This window comes from Sebastes fasciatus, chromosome 9 (assembly GCF_043250625.1).
Source record: "Sebastes fasciatus isolate fSebFas1 chromosome 9, fSebFas1.pri, whole genome shotgun sequence".
NCBI lineage: Eukaryota > Metazoa > Chordata > Actinopteri > Perciformes > Sebastidae > Sebastes > Sebastes fasciatus.
Window position 1 is genome coordinate 18943934 of NC_133803.1, and position 15867 is coordinate 18959800.

The 15867-nt window shown below is 37.8% G+C and overlaps 1 protein-coding gene across 3 annotated transcripts; it reads left to right on the forward strand.

Annotated features, from left to right (window-relative positions):
- The first annotated feature begins 5634 nt into the window (after nucleotides 1–5634).
- On the forward strand, nucleotides 5635–14551 carry LOC141774106 (inhibitor of nuclear factor kappa-B kinase subunit alpha-like). Of its 3 annotated transcripts, none has more exons than XM_074646456.1 (22): nucleotides 5635–5885; nucleotides 6985–7145; nucleotides 7239–7333; nucleotides 7435–7559; nucleotides 7640–7709; nucleotides 7799–7887; nucleotides 7997–8086; nucleotides 8190–8314; nucleotides 8600–8707; nucleotides 8789–8924; nucleotides 9060–9260; nucleotides 9626–9728; nucleotides 10156–10279; nucleotides 10371–10522; nucleotides 10615–10676; nucleotides 10753–10862; nucleotides 11697–11746; nucleotides 12019–12127; nucleotides 12246–12393; nucleotides 12519–12568; nucleotides 13835–13934; nucleotides 14183–14551. In XM_074646456.1, the coding sequence occupies exons 4-22, from the start codon at nucleotides 7500–7502 to the stop codon at nucleotides 14240–14242; spliced, it is 1947 nt and encodes a 648-aa protein (XP_074502557.1). In that variant the 5' UTR covers nucleotides 5635–5885; nucleotides 6985–7145; nucleotides 7239–7333; nucleotides 7435–7499; the 3' UTR covers nucleotides 14243–14551. The 3 variants fall into 3 exon arrangements, with proteins under 3 accessions (XP_074502557.1, XP_074502555.1, XP_074502556.1); XM_074646454.1 differs by having other exon boundaries at nucleotides 7435–7552; XM_074646455.1 differs by having other exon boundaries at nucleotides 5750–5889; nucleotides 7031–7145; nucleotides 7435–7552.
- The last annotated feature ends 1316 nt before the right edge of the window (nucleotides 14552–15867 follow it).

Here is a 15867-nt window from a genome sequence, read left to right on the forward strand (position 1 = left end):
GACATGTTTGGACTGTGTAATCTTTATAATCTTTATAAATATATGATAAGTATTCTTAAACATATAACAAGGAAGACAATCATCACTTGAATGTGATAATATATAAAAGCATAAATAAATGAAAAATTAGACCACTGGATGTGTTTATTTAAAGTGATACTCTATAAGATAAAGTGATCTCACTTCTTCTAAGTAAACTACTCATATACTGATTCATACAGCCTCTTGAATCATCTGCCTGTGAATACATGCATCATCAATCAAGACTCCCTAAATGCATGTAATCCTGAAAAATGAAAGAGTTAGGTTATGTTAAGTTAAGTTATGATACAATACGATACGATAAGTTATGATACGATACGATAATATACGACACGATACGATAAGTTACGATATGATACAATAAGTTACGATACGATGCTATAAGATGGGATGCAATGTGATGCAATGCGATGTGATGCGATGCGATGCGATACGATACGATTTGTGATGCTGCGATGTGATACGATACAGCAGGATACGAAACGACACAACATGATATGGTACGATACAATACAATAACGTACGATAAGGTACGAAACGGCAGGATACGGCAGGATACAATACGATACGATACGATACGATACGATACAATAAAATTGAACGATTGAAATTTGTCTTGGACTCAAATGCTACACACATGACAATCATCTTATCATATAGCTGCCTCCATAGTAGTGATGTGTAAAAAAAAAAGCAAAACAACGTATAAACAAAGCTACATGTACTGAAGCACATCACAACAAAAATTATACACACATATTGCACATATTACACAACCAACTTCCTCACTTAAATCTGGTTTGGATAACAGATCAGCTGTCTTTCAAAACATTCTTTGCACATCTTCTACTAATAATGCACCATGACTTCCCCTAAAAGAATAGGCAATGTTATGGATTTTGCTCGGGGATTTCTTGACCAACATCCCCCTCATTCTGTAATTTTTACCTCATCAACCGCTCTGACGCCTGTGTTACTCACATTTCCTCTTCTTTGACCATGACAATAGCCAGATATGACGCCTCTGTGCAGGGCAATGTGGACCGGAGAACTTTAAGGGATGAGATAAACACATACAACATGCATGGAGTCAGGAAGCGTAAAACAATTGAATAACAAACATTCATTAATTTGATTGACTCCAGTAGCTTTCTCTGATAAATGTGTACTTTAAGTTTCACACAGGTGTTTAACCAAAAGAAGAACTAGACAGAAATTACCCAACCCAGGGAAACCCAGGATATTTGTGGTTGAAGCAAGCTGCAACCTGGAGTGTTTGATTTTATCTTCTGCCAAGTCTGGACACCACCCGCCCTCCATATACTGTCCTGAAGGCTCAAAACTCACCTCTTTGAGTTCTTGCATCTTCCCCTTACAAAAAAGAAGTATACTTCAAGTTTATTTTATGAAATAAACTTAAGTATAATTTAAGTATATTCCCAAGTATATGTAATAAGTATAATAATATTAATGTACTAGTAGTATACTTGTAAGTGCACTACTTCTTCAATACTTCTTAGGACTAAATTGGCCCACTTTTTAGTTTTTAGAAGTATACTTTTAAGTATACTTTAGATGTAAGAGTAGTAAACTTTGAGTACACAACTAGTTTACATCCAAGTTGTATTTTGCACTACAACTATAATATGAACTATACTACAAGTGAACTTATAGGAATATTGTTACTATACTGTTATATATATATACTAGTTATATACTTGTCACTCTTTTTAGTTTATGAAAGTACACTTTAAAGTATACTCTTAGTAAACTACTAGTTTAATAGTTTTCACTGTGCGTATACTTGTACATTTGCTTAAGTGAATTTATAGTACTTAGCCAAATATACCTTTCTGTATACTTTTCAGTATAAGCCAAGTATACTTAATACTACTTAATTGATAAGTGCATACAAAGTAATCTGAAAGCATACTCTCTTACTTTAATTTTAAAGGAAGTATACTAATAGCACACTTGAATAAACTTAATTTTTTGTAAGGGTCCTCAACTTGCTCTAATAAATCTCTTCTAGATTTTGTTTAATCTCTACAGTTGGCCTAGAGAGGTGAGAGGTGTTGATGATACTGTAGCTGGTGTCTATGTTAAAGACCTCAAGCATGAGCTGCCACATGTGAACAGATGTTATATTCTGTTTTTTACTGTTCACAGTAAGTTTTGATATGACAAATCTCATAGAATTAAACTTTAAAAGCATAAAAGTATGATTACCGCTGTGTTATTCCCCTGTAACAATAGAGTCACATCCTGCACAGTAACATGTAGGAGCTTGTTTATTTCTATGGCCAGTGGGAGTTTGCACGAATGTAACACAATGACATCAGTGCAGAGAAAAAGAGGAAGGATGAAATGAGTTGTAGAGGCCCACAGAAACAAAGTGTGATTCACGTCAGAAATTAAAATAGACTCCACAGAATGGCCCGCTATCTTGATCAAAGTATGGTTGCCTCATCTTCTGTCAGAGATAACATTTATAAACTCCAAGAAGATAGTAAATTCTTATTGTTTTCTATTTTCTGAATTCTGACCATTAGAACTTGAAACGTGTGCAAATCATCTCATGCCAGCCATGTTAAAGCTCCTCTTACTCCTGTTTCTAAAGAGACAAACACCTCGTAAACAGGAAGATAACCATCACACTTAAAACTATTCACACATACATCACCCGACACTGACACCGACACTGATCGGAACTTTAGACCACACGTGTTTTCAGCTTCTCTATTTAATCATGAGATACCTGTCTGCTTCCCCTTTCCAGCATACTGAGAAAAAGTAGATTTCCTTTAAATAACACTGGAAGAGTGTGAAGCCAAACAGTTCTGAGAAGCAACTATTAGGACTGGTGTGTATGCATACATATCACTAGTTTAATTTTCAGTCTGAATATGAATATACAGACAACAATCTGAATAGACTTTTTATTTGTGCAACTTGAGAGAGCAAATAAAAAATACATGATAAAATAAATGTCATTAATGACTGAACACTTGCTAAGCAAAAAAACGAATTTGGTTGATAAATATTTAATTGTCTGCAGTCTGTCTTGCTTCACAAACTGTTTTACACAGAGGGGAAAAACATAATAAAAGCACAGACAGTTGCAGAGCATCTTGTTTCATTGTTACCAATAGCATCACTGGCCCTCATTGCGTCATCAGTCCTTAATCACCACTTTACCCACGTTGTGAAATTTCCTGACTAATTTTGCACATTTGTCATGGACCAGAGTGACCTCATCTTTTGTTTAATTTCCTGAAATGTAATGGTCCAATGTTTATTTCTCAGATTTGTTCGTGCAACTGTGAAAGCTCAGCAGATTTTCTGTTTGTTAACTGAAGAGGATGGATGGATGAAGGATCTCATATGGGTTGAATGTTACGAATATTTGGAAATCTGACTGAAGAACAGACTCACTTTAAATAAAAACACATGGAACACCTGACTAGCAAACAGAAGATCACATTTTTGTACAGAAGCAAGTCATGTTTTTCTTCTGGAAGACCATTTTTTACCTACAATTATGTTTGTACTTGATTATATTTCTATTTTATTATATTGTATATTGTATATGCCTCCCTCTTCACCTTAAAGCCTCTTGACTGTGATCACAGTGCAATACACTTAAGCATAAGTGATAAAATCTTGACTCACCATTGTATCCTATATGAAAAGGAGGATGCTTCTTTTAACCAACAGAAGGCGTTGAGGCTGTAGGCTACTTGAAAAAAAAAACTACCTCTGCTTTCCGATCACAACCAAACACACCCTTACCAAAAATAAGTTTATTCAAGTGTGCTATTAGTATACTTCTTTTAAACTTAAAATAAGAGAGTATACTTTCAGTTTACTTTTTATGTACTTATCAGAGATATACTTAACAAAAGTATACTTGGCTCATACTGACAAGTATACAGAAAAATCTAAGTATGCTTGACTCTTACTGATAAGTATACAGAAAAGTCTAAATATACTTAGTTTATACTGAAAAGTATACAGAAAAGTCTAAATATACTTAGTTTATACTGAAAAGTATACAGAAAAGTCTAAGTATACTTAGCTTACTGACAAGTACACAGAAAAGTCTAAGTATACTTTGCTTATAGGTAGTAATAGTAGCTGTGCTTACTTTTTGTATAAAAGTGTGTAATTATGATGTAAGGTCATATGACATTTAACTGCACTGCATGTTTAAATTGAGCTTGGTTTTAAATAGATACTATGCTCCTTACAAATGTAATGAGTTACAAAAAACGTTGCAATAAGTCTGTCATAGCTTTTTAAGATTAAAAATAAGCATGCCAGTTGTAGCCTAGTTGTTCTCTTTAATAAGGAACTAATATCTATTGTGTATGGAAATCGTGTTTGCTGTGAATCTGTGTATTTATTTATGCGTATGCTGTGTTTCTTTGTGTGTGCATGAGGTCTTGATTTTAATGTGAGCAACTGTTTAAACCAGAGGTCAGCAACCTGCAGCTCTGGAGCCACATGCGGCTCTTAAGCTCCTCTCCAGTGACTCCCTGTGGATTTTTAAAAATGGAAATGAATAACTGTTTTTTGTTTATATTTTCATTTTGATCTATCATTGTTGAAGGTCGATCGTACGAAGGTACGACGGTACGACGGCACGACGGAGTATTAGGGCCACATTAAGGGAAAAAAATAAATTGGAGATTTCGAGAATAAAGTCATAATATTACGAGAATAAAGTCATAACATTATAAAGTAGTAATTTTCTTTTTTTCTCTTGTTAAATTCTGACTTTATTCTCGTAATATTACGACTTTTTTTTCTCGTTAAGTTATGACTTTATTCTCCTAAACTACGACTGTTTTCTCGTAAAGTTATGACTTCTTTCTCGTAATATTACAACTTTTTTTTCTCGTTAAGTTATGACTTTATTCTCTTAAATTATAACTTTTTCTCTTGTTAAATTCGGACTTTATTATCGTAATATTACAACTTTTTTTTCTTGTAAAGTTATGACTTTATTCTCGTAAATTATTACTTTTTTTCTCGTTAAATTACAACTTTATTCTGGAAATCTCAGATGTTTTTTCCCTCAGTGTGGCCCTAATATTCCGTAGTACATTGTCACTTTGGCCCTCACTGCATTAGACTTATATACTATAAACTTAGACTATAAACTGTGTTACCTTCATCACAATGATCAAATGTTTTGTGGCTCTAGACAGAGATTTTATTTATTTTTATTTTTTTGCAGAAAATGTCTCTTTTGATAGTAAAGGTTGCTGACCCCTGGGTTAAACTGTAATGACCTTCAGATTATGACTGAATCTCTGTACACATGGCACCATCTAGTGGACATAATAAGACCTTGACAAAGTTCTGGAAATATTCCTTCTTAGCTGCTACTGATGCTTTTATGTTAAACAGACGAGTAGTCTTATTTAACACCCCTGTTGATATCAAATCCATCATTTTACAATTCATCAGCTAGTTTGGGTGTGTGGGTGTAATGGGAAACCCCCCAACAGAGGGAGTAGTCCTCCTGCATGTGTCCTGTCTATGGACGCGCATGTGCAGAAGCAACACAATATGCCTGTCAGTTTTACACTTTCACTTTGAGCAGACATCGAGCAGCTTTCCACCCAAAACTACGACACAAACACAACATAAACTTTAACTTTAAAGCCGTGTTCGATGGACTGTAAAGGCTGAAGGTATAATCTCGCCTTTGCTTCAACACTAAATAAGGAAAAGGAGCCGTAAACAACCCGGTTAGTGTTAGTGTGAGCTAACTCTGGAGCAACAATGTTCTCACATCCACAGTAAAGCTACCAGTCCTCTGTTACTTTGACCAGGTGAGTTCATCATCATGGTCTTTAGAAGTGAAATGCTGCTTTTACTAGACTTTATGCTCAATAGAAAGCAATCTGACTTCACTGAACCTAACATTGTAACATTGTATATCTAATAACAACATTAAGGGTTTAATAGGACAGCTAACAGCTACTGTATCTGTATCTATGTGTATGTATTAGATCACTGGACAAACATCTATGTGCACCATTGGAATATAAAAACTATTATAATAATGCTTAAAACAGCTATAAAATAAAGTGTAAATATATTAAAAAAGCTTTAATATATTTAAACATGTTAAAGGCCCCATATTATGCTCATTTTCAGGTTCATACTTGTATTTTGTGATCTACTAGAACATGTTTACATGCTTTAATGTTAAAAAAACACATTATTTTCCTCATACTGTCTGCCTGTATTTACCGTCTGTCTGAAACGCTCCGTTTTAGTGCATTTCAACAGAATTGCAACAGGATTGCTTTGCTAGGCAACAGCTTGGGTCCATGTTTACTTCCTGTCAGTTTGATGACATTTACATACACTGCAACCAAGGCCTATAGAAAGGAGGCTGGGTCACAGCGGACATGGGTCTTGGGGTAAGGGGTATAACACATGCGCAGTGTAACTGAAGCTGCGGTCGTGCGTTGCGATTGGCTCAATTTCGGCAAGTGCAGACGAGATTTGACGTGTGACCCAGCCTCCTTTCTATAGGCCTTGACTGCAACCAGGAATAAACTGGGACACATTTTGAACGTTTATGTTTAAGACTGCGTAAAGGGTCTAAATATTGTATATTTGTGACATCACAAATGGACAGAAATCCTGACCGCTTGTTTCAAATGAAGAGTTTCTGAATACGGGCGTGTATTTCCCTGTAGATTGAGCGTTTTGATACTTTCACATTATTTATAAAGGACTTAAGCCAGCTTTATAATAAAAAAAAAAAACACGGAAATCTCCCTTTTTTATAATATGTCCCCTTTAACTACTGTAACCCCTGCAGATGCATAGAGCCAGATGTGTGAAAGCATAAACAGTAGCCTTGATGAAGATCCACAGTGTAGTCCTTAATGTTTCTTGTATTTTTCCTCTTTGTAGCTGAGGTCTCTAACAGACTACCTCCGTGTCCCAGCGGCTTCAGGAGACCTCACACTATGGAGCGGACTGCGCTCAAACAGAGCCAGCTGTGTGGCTCCTGGGAGATGAAGGATAGACTTGGGATGGGAGGCTTTGGGCACGTCTACCTGTACCAGCACCTTGTAAGTTCTGCCTGTATGCTAAGGAGAACATAAAACCCCAGACCCAGATGTCTCTTTGGCTTGATTTAATTCCCGTTCTGTTTTTTGGAGTAGGAGCTGGGAGAGAAGATCGCGGTGAAACTTTGCCGCCTGGAGCTGAATTTCAAGAACAAAGACCGCTGGGGCAGAGAGATCCAGATCATGAAGAAGTGAGTGTAAATCATCCGCTTGTGTTGACAAAGCAGCCTATGATTATCCATTTTCTTCTTGTCAAACCATCGCTGCATGTTTGGCTCTTTTTCTTTTATAGACTGAACCATGTGAATGTCGTTCAGGCCAGAGAAGTTCCTGAAGAGCTGAGCTCCATCGCTTTAAATGACTTGCCTCTGTTGGCCATGGAGTACTGCTCAAGAGGAGACCTACGCAAGGTACCAAGTGGGTACTTTATAAAGACCCCAATTAATTTGTTGTCTCTTCAACCATTGCACTGTTAACGTCTATACCTCTTTATTCAGGTGTTGAATAAACCGGAAAATTGTTGCGGGCTAAAGGAGAGTGAAGTCCTCTCGCTGCTCAGCGACATCGGTAATGGTTTCCTCAGCTTCGACTTTGACTAAAAGTTATCACATGTTGATGCATAAATGCTTATGGAATTGTTTTCTTTACGAATGCAGGATCTGGTATCCAATATCTCCATGAAAATAAGATCATTCACAGAGACCTAAAGCCAGAGAACATAGTTCTGCAGGAGACTGGTGGGAAGGTGAATTAATTTCCTATTGTGCACGCATGCAGCCTACGCACTCTTCAATTTGATATATTATATGGTTTTCTGTGCCTTGCTCTTATTATGAAACTGTGTTTTCCTCCAGCTTGTCCATAAAATCATAGATCTGGGTTATGCAAAAGACCTCGATCAGGGTAGTCTCTGCACATCCTTCGTTGGAACTCTCCAGTATCTGGTAAGTGTTGCATCAGTAATGCATTGCTCTGAAAGCAATGTTGTTTTTTCAATAGATGTCAACACTCAAGCCTTGTTAATACGTGTATCTGTATGTGTGCTAGGCTCCAGAGCTGTTTGAGAGCAAACCCTACACTGTAACTGTGGACTACTGGAGCTTTGGGACGGTGATCTTCGAATGCACTTGTGGATTTCGCCCCTTTTTACACCACATGCAGCCTGTACAGTGGTGAGTCAACATAGCAGCGATGCATTTCTCGTCTGTATTCTGAAGAACCTGGGCATTCACATGACACTAAAACACACATTCGGGGGATTTAATACTCTATGACACTGTATATACACAGTGTATACACATCACTGCAGAATGTTACACTCACATTTTGATATTAGAGTGCTACTTTAGTATATAAAACTACTTAACTAGGTTGCAATGAATTCAATATTGAGCAGTGCAGACTCACTGTAAGCCTGGAATATACAGGATACAAAATGCGTTTGCTTGCTTTTGTAGGACAAGTAAAGTCAAGAACAAAGGTCCCAAAGACATCATGGCAGTAGAGGACATGAATGGAGAAGTCCGATTCTCCACACATCTCCCATATCCCAACAATCTCAGCAGGTAGAAACAAAAAAAAGACTCTTATTCATACCTCCCAGTCAAGTGTGCCTCATTCTAACTTGTATATTGTGTGTGTTCAAGGCCGCTGCTGGAACCAGTCGAGTCTCTTCTGCAGATGTTGTTACTGTGGGACGCTGCAACTCGTGGTGGAGGGCTGGATCCTGACACAAACAAGCCGTACTGCTACACAGCTCTACAGAATATTCTCAACATGAAGGTTAATAATATGAACCATGCCCGTATTTAGACCCACTTAAACCACATTTTATTGATTGCATTTATGGTTTTATACATCCCAGTTGAGGACAGCACGCAAAGCAAACCGCCTCGCTTTGTGACTTTCTTTCTCCAGGCGATTCATGTGTTGGACATGACGTCAGCCCAGCTGCACTCTTTGGTTTTGGGTGCTGAGGAGAGCTTACACTCCCTGCAGCTTCGCCTGGAGACGCACACTCAGACACACATCTCCCCGCTGAGTCAAGAGCTGCTGCTGGAGACGGGAATCTCCCTCGACCCACGCAGACCGCCCGCACACTGTCTGCCAGAAGGATTGGTAATGTGACACACACACACATATAAACAAAAGTAGCTAATGTCAAACAGGCCCAGCCACAAGTACATACACAGCAGACCACCTACTGGTTTTTATCTTCAGATCTTTAAAATGTTGTTTTTGTTTTGAAATGTCGGTTCTGTATTACACTGTTCTTGTTACTTCTGGTAATTGGGATTTGCAGACTGTATGAATGAGTTCATGAAGATCGCTTTGCTTCCAGTCTGTCTGGCTGAATGTTTCAATGTGTTTTGCAAAATGTTTCAGCAAATCTAAACCTCAGCATAGACTATACCTGACCGGTGAGCAAACCTCCACTAACACACGCTTTAGTGTTCACAGTGATATCTGTTCTCTGCTTTCAGCAAGGCTGGGACAGCTCCATAGTCTTCCTGTTCGATAAGAGCCTGACCAAGTACTCTGGACCGCTGACTGCCAGACCTCTGCCAGACAGTGTCAACTTTATAGGTAAGATGTATAACTTTATGCTGAGCTGTAAAATGATGTTCTAATAGTTACTCTTCTCACTCAACACTTAGTATTATCATATTTTTAAAACAAGGGACTAATAAAACCAGTGAAACCAGAAATTGGTAGATCTTTAGCAGGTAAGATTATTACCTTATTACCTTACCCTACCTTACTTTAAGGTACAATGACAAAAATGTTGTTAATTAGATGTGAACAAAAGTGATCAACATTGTGTGTGAGATTTCTAATTTATAAATCTTATAGTTCTTTCTCAGTTTATAGTGAGTTTTTGGTCAGAGTGCAAGATCTTCTTTGATGTTTTTACCCCAAAACACTTTGAAAGTTATAGCAACTTCTTTCTTTTCTTTTTCTTTTCTTTCGAATTTGTTGTCCAAGTTAATGTGGGAATCATGTGTTGTCTCAGTCAGGGAGACTAAGACGCAGCTCCCACTGTCTGCACTGAGAAAGGTGTGGGGGGAAGCAGTCAGCTACATCTGCGGACTGAAAGAGGACTACATTCGCCTGTACCAGGGACAGAGGGCTGCCATGTAAGTGCACACACACACACACACACACACACACACACATGCATACACCCACGCACAGATGCATCCTTACCTTGTGTTTGTGTTTGTGTAGGCTGAGCCTGCTGCGCTACAACACCAACTTAACGCGGTACAAGAACTTGCTGTTCTCCCAGTCGCAGCAGCTTCGAGCTAAGCTGATTTTTTTCAAGACCAGCATCCAGCACGACCTGGAGCAGTACACCAAGCAGAGACACGTCGGCATCTGTGAGTGGACGTCGGTCTCCTGCTGTGACACATCATTTCATTTACTGAAGCCTTTAGTGAACTTGCTGCTGTTGTTGTGTGTTTTTCTGAAGCTTCAGAAAAAATGCTGAAGACCTGGCAGGAAAATGAAGAAAAGGCTGATGGGTTTACAAAGGTAGGACGGTTGTTACTTGATAACTTGCAGTTATAAACTTACTCGCAGGTATTTAAAAATGTGTTTTCTGCTGTAGGTTGCAGATGTGGGGTATCTGGATGAAGAGATAGTGGCACTACACTCTGAGATTGTGGAGTTGCAGAGGAGTCCGTTTGCGAGGAGACAGGGGGATGTAATGGAACAGCTGTAAGTATCTCTGTCTTATTTACACTATAATCAATTCTTTAAAGGAGCTCACATTGTCTTAAAACAACAGTAAGGTGCCCATATTCAAAATACAGTGGAAACCGAGTGAAACTTTTTCCGATCCTTAACTGGCTCTGCGGCACACATGCAGACCGGAGTCCGTCTCCCTCCATGTTGCTACCGGGTGAGAGAACGAGGAGCCCCGGCAAAGGGGCGCCGTTTTGCATGCACGCTGCAGAGCCGACCAAAAATGGCAATGCCTCTTTCTCGGTGAGGGAAAAAGCAGAAAAAGTGAGCCAGTAAATAGCGAAGCGGTCCGTTTCATCACTTTTTATTCATGTAATGAATATGCAAATGTCAATTAGATGGTAATCTTCATGGGAAATGATGCACAACAACAAAAGTTCGGTTATAATAATCATTCGCTTATAGTGATCAATTTAACCCGGACAGACGTGATCACTATAAGCGGTTTCCACTGTACAAAGAATTAGTGACTAAACAAACTGTAACTTTGGAAGATATCCACTTGATTTGATTAAGTCAGACTGCTGAAGCCTCATATTAACTTCAGATAAACTTTAGAATATACTGTAATTTATAATGAAACGAGGACTGTGGATTTTGTCCCCCATGACTTGCATTGAATGCATGTTAAGAAGAGATATTTTAATGGCTAGTATGAACAGGAGAAATGATTACAGCAAGCAAAAACAGTTTCAATGTACACATGGGCACCCGGCTATTGTTTTAAAACAGACTTGCGAAAATGTGAATCTATCATTTAAAAATAACTGTGGTGAAGTTAACTCTCTCTCTTTGCTTTTTTTTCAGTGAGCAAAAGGCTATAGAACTCTACAAGCAACTGAAAGCTAAATGCAAAAGTTAGTACAAAGCATTACACATTTAAAATAGTACATAGGGACTCCTACTTTATTTTTCATAGCCAATTACAGTGGAATCTGTAGTTGTTGCTCTGGATACAATTCCCTTGTATAACAAATAAATAAATTGGCTGGCAAAATGTGAACACATTTGTCACAGGGGTCACATTGTTTAATTCATTCCTCAGCATGGCTGTGAATGTGAATAGCAGGAAGGGCATTGTTGTGTTAGATGAGTACATGGATGATAATAGGAGTGTGTGTTCGTACAGGTCCTGACCCTCCACATGGCTACAGCGACAGCTCGGACATGGTGAAGATGATACTCCAAACAGTTCAGAACCAGGACAGAGTGCTGAAAGACTTGTACACTCACCTGAGGTAATTTATCCAGAAGTGTAGTCCGTGCAAAGTTCAGCACAACTGAGGTATCATTTTACAGTTCCTTATGCGTTTTTGTGGTTTTCCTCATCTTTCTCTTTTTTTTATCCCTCTGTAGTACAATTCTGGTGTGTAAGCGACGCATCGTTGATTTGTTCCCTAAGTTGGAGAGGGCGGTAGAGAACATAAAAACTGCGGAGGCAGCAGTGATGCAGATGCAAATGAAGAGACAGAAAGAGTTCTGGTACCTCCTCAAGATTGCCTGTGTGAGTATAAAACCAGAGGCACAACAGGAAATATTCTCTGCTATCAGTGATGTTTCTGCAATACAGTATTAAATGTTTAAGTGGAATAATATTGTAGCTAATACAGTGTGTGGTTGTGTATTTAGGCCCAGAGCATTTCTCCATCACAGTCACTTACGCAACAACCTGCTGACAGGTAAGATCTGTACAAGTCTCAGGTTCCACACAGCTCATTATATGTCACAATTGTATCTGAGAAACATGGTTAAAGGGAATAGCCACACCAACATATTTCTCTAAATCTACACTAGGTAGAACAAGTTGAATGATCTTTCTGGGTTTTGTACACATCAAAAAGCTGCCACAAGAGGTCACCCCATGCACGTCAAAGTCTAGTAGCTTGTAGAAGAAACAGGGCTGCGGTTGAAAAGTCTTTATTGCTGAGAAAAGTTCCTTACGGGGTGAAATGACCCTGAAGTATCTGAGTGGCTGCCATGATAAGAGCTGTTCGAATTCTCTAAGTACTAAGGAAAGGTGCTTCAATGCTTCCTTTCTTATCTCCTTTAGCATAGGATACACTGGACCATTCATTATGAAAGGAAAGGAGATAATGCCGTCCCACAAGTCGTTGCCGCCGCAACATGTAAAGCGACGTTTGCGAAAACGAACGATAAGCTTAGCTTGCATATTATTTTCATACAGTCATATACTAATAGGATTCATGTTGATAAATATATGAGTGGACGGTGACAACAATTTCGTTTCACTTTATTTTTGATTATTTATTTAAAGAAATATTACATGTCTGAAAAGGAGTAGGAAGAAGTACAGCCTACACATGGTCCTACAGCTTCACCATAACTTTTAACAATTAACTCAATATTTATCATATATTCCTTTTTTTATTTCAAAATTGGCAATGAAGTGATATTTTTCACCGGTTGTCTACGTTAGGTCAGATAATCCTTTATTATATGTTGATGTAAAGTGTTACAGCAGCAGAAGGACCTGTAGTATCTCTCTTTCACACAGTCTGTCACTGAAAAAGCTATTTCAGGAGGCACGGAGGGAAGCAGAGCCTTTTGTAGTCCATTCTTCAGAACATTGTAGTTTCACCATTGCAGACCCACGACACTAACATCAGCCGCTGTCGCATCATAATTACGGAGTCTATAGATTAAGGGCAGTCGGAACACAGCAGTTGTCTTTTCCTAAAAGTCCTTATAAATTCTGCTTCACATCTTTCATTGACCTCATGATGTTTTCCATCGAGGTCAGGGAAAAGTAGTTTGGAAGACATAAGGACTTAATTTTTTACTTTTCGACCGCAGCCCAAGACTCATGATAATCTCCTCAATTACTATAACTTGACATTACATTTTTGTTTTGTTTTGTGCACAATCCTGGCATTCATTGGTTCAGCGGTGATACTCCCTGAGAAACGCTCGTTTGTCTCTTTCAGTGAAACTGTTAATCATTTACTGGATGAGAATCAGCGTTATCTGAGTCAACTGACTTCTCTGCTGCAAGACGCCACCCAGGAGATGGAGCACAGTGTCATGGTATGGTATACAGAAGTGAGGGAGTTTGTGCTCATGCTCACTGTTCACTATTGACGTAAATATTGTTACCACATATATAAGTATATCACTCTTTGTATGTAGTTTATTGTATATTGCCTTTTTCCTTCTTAAAACATTTGCATTCAGTCTTTACTAGATCAAGTCAAGGTTTAAGGCATGAAAATGTTCAGTAGATTGAGAACAGTATGTTTAGTAGTACAGTATTAACGTGTTTGTTCTCTCTCCAGGAGCAGGACTGGAGCTGGACTCAGTACGGAGCAGTGAAAGGCCAACCCCAGAAGCTGTAGAAACTGACCAAAGACTCCGTGTTAAGAGTCAAAGATGTATACTGTAAACAAGTGCCTTATCAGAGTTACACTATCTGAAAGCGTTGTGATTCCATACTGTGTCTTTTTACATACATGTTATGCTGTATGACAATGTGTGAAACAGCATGATATGGTAAGCTATTCATGTTTTAACTTAAATGTACATTGTTGAGTTTTAGCTGTAACCCAAGACATATTTATTTTACTGGTAATATTGATTAGAGTAAAACATTGCTGCTGACAAACTATGCATGACAGAATGTGAATAAATTTTATAAATGTATGGCACATATTATACCATGTTTTGTCTTTTTCTCTGCAAGTGTTAAACTGTTGAATGTCGTAAGTATCTTGTTATTTACATTCACACAGTGGACCAGACAACTGCCTGCCCACATACAGGAAATTGCTTGTTTACAAGACCTTGGGTTCAAAATTCTCTTGGGAGCTGCTGAAATCCAACCAGCAAGGAGGCAAAACAAGAGTAACATCAGGCATAAAATAAAATAAAAAGTGTCAGGCATAGTTAAAGGCAATGCATTTAGTCAGGACATTCACTGATTTCAACAGAATATTATTTTTCTTTGTAGAAGATTTCTTTGAAATGATGCAAAATGAATATAGTATGAAAGCAATGCTGCATCTCCACCTATTTTTTTACTCATATACTGAGTTTAAGCCCACATTATAGTTTAACGTCTGGTTTTCATACTTAAACAATTGTCTGAGCAAACCAGGCAAACATTTTGCACTTCAGTGAATATATTAGTAATACTGTAGTGCACCAACAGTTTTAAAAAAACGCTCACTCAATCACATTTCAATGGAAAATGTTAGTTTTACTTCCCTACATGTATCTTATGGTTGCATTTACTCATTGAATTTAACTTCTTTTTAATTTCCCCACATAAATGAAGAGAATAGAGCAGTCGTTGTATTGGTAGTGGTGGCTTTATTTATTAGTATATTTGAATAGTATGTTAGATAATGTTCAGTTCTATGCCAGTAGGTTGTTATGCAGCTGTTTAACTGTGCTCTGCAGTCTGTTTAACAGCTTATAAACCCCATTTTAGCATGTGACATGAAATATATTTTTGTAACTTGTTATTGTGGTTTTCATTTTTTTTTACATTCACTGAAGTGCAAAATGTTTGCCTGGTTTTCTCAGACAATTGTTTAAGTATGAAAACCACAGACGTTAAACTATAATGTGGGCTTAAACTCAGTATATGATTAAAACAATAGGTGGAGATGCAGCATTGCTTTTATACTATATTAATTTTGCATCATTTCAAAGAAATCTTCCACAAAGAAAAATAATATTCTGTTGAAATCAGTGAATGTCCTGACTAAATGCACTGCCTTTAACTATGCTTGACACTTGATTTTTGTTGTTTTCATTTATATTATTTTTTATAGTCTGGTATTCACCACAAATAGTAAACTGTTGGTGCACTACAGTGTTGGTATGAGCATTCTTTTCTTTTCTTTTTTTGTATTCTACATGTTTGAAATAAATGTTGAAATGAAATGAATGAATACTAAATATCTAGTTGGACTAAATCAGGGGTCATCAACCTGTGGCTCTTTATCTCCTCTCCAGT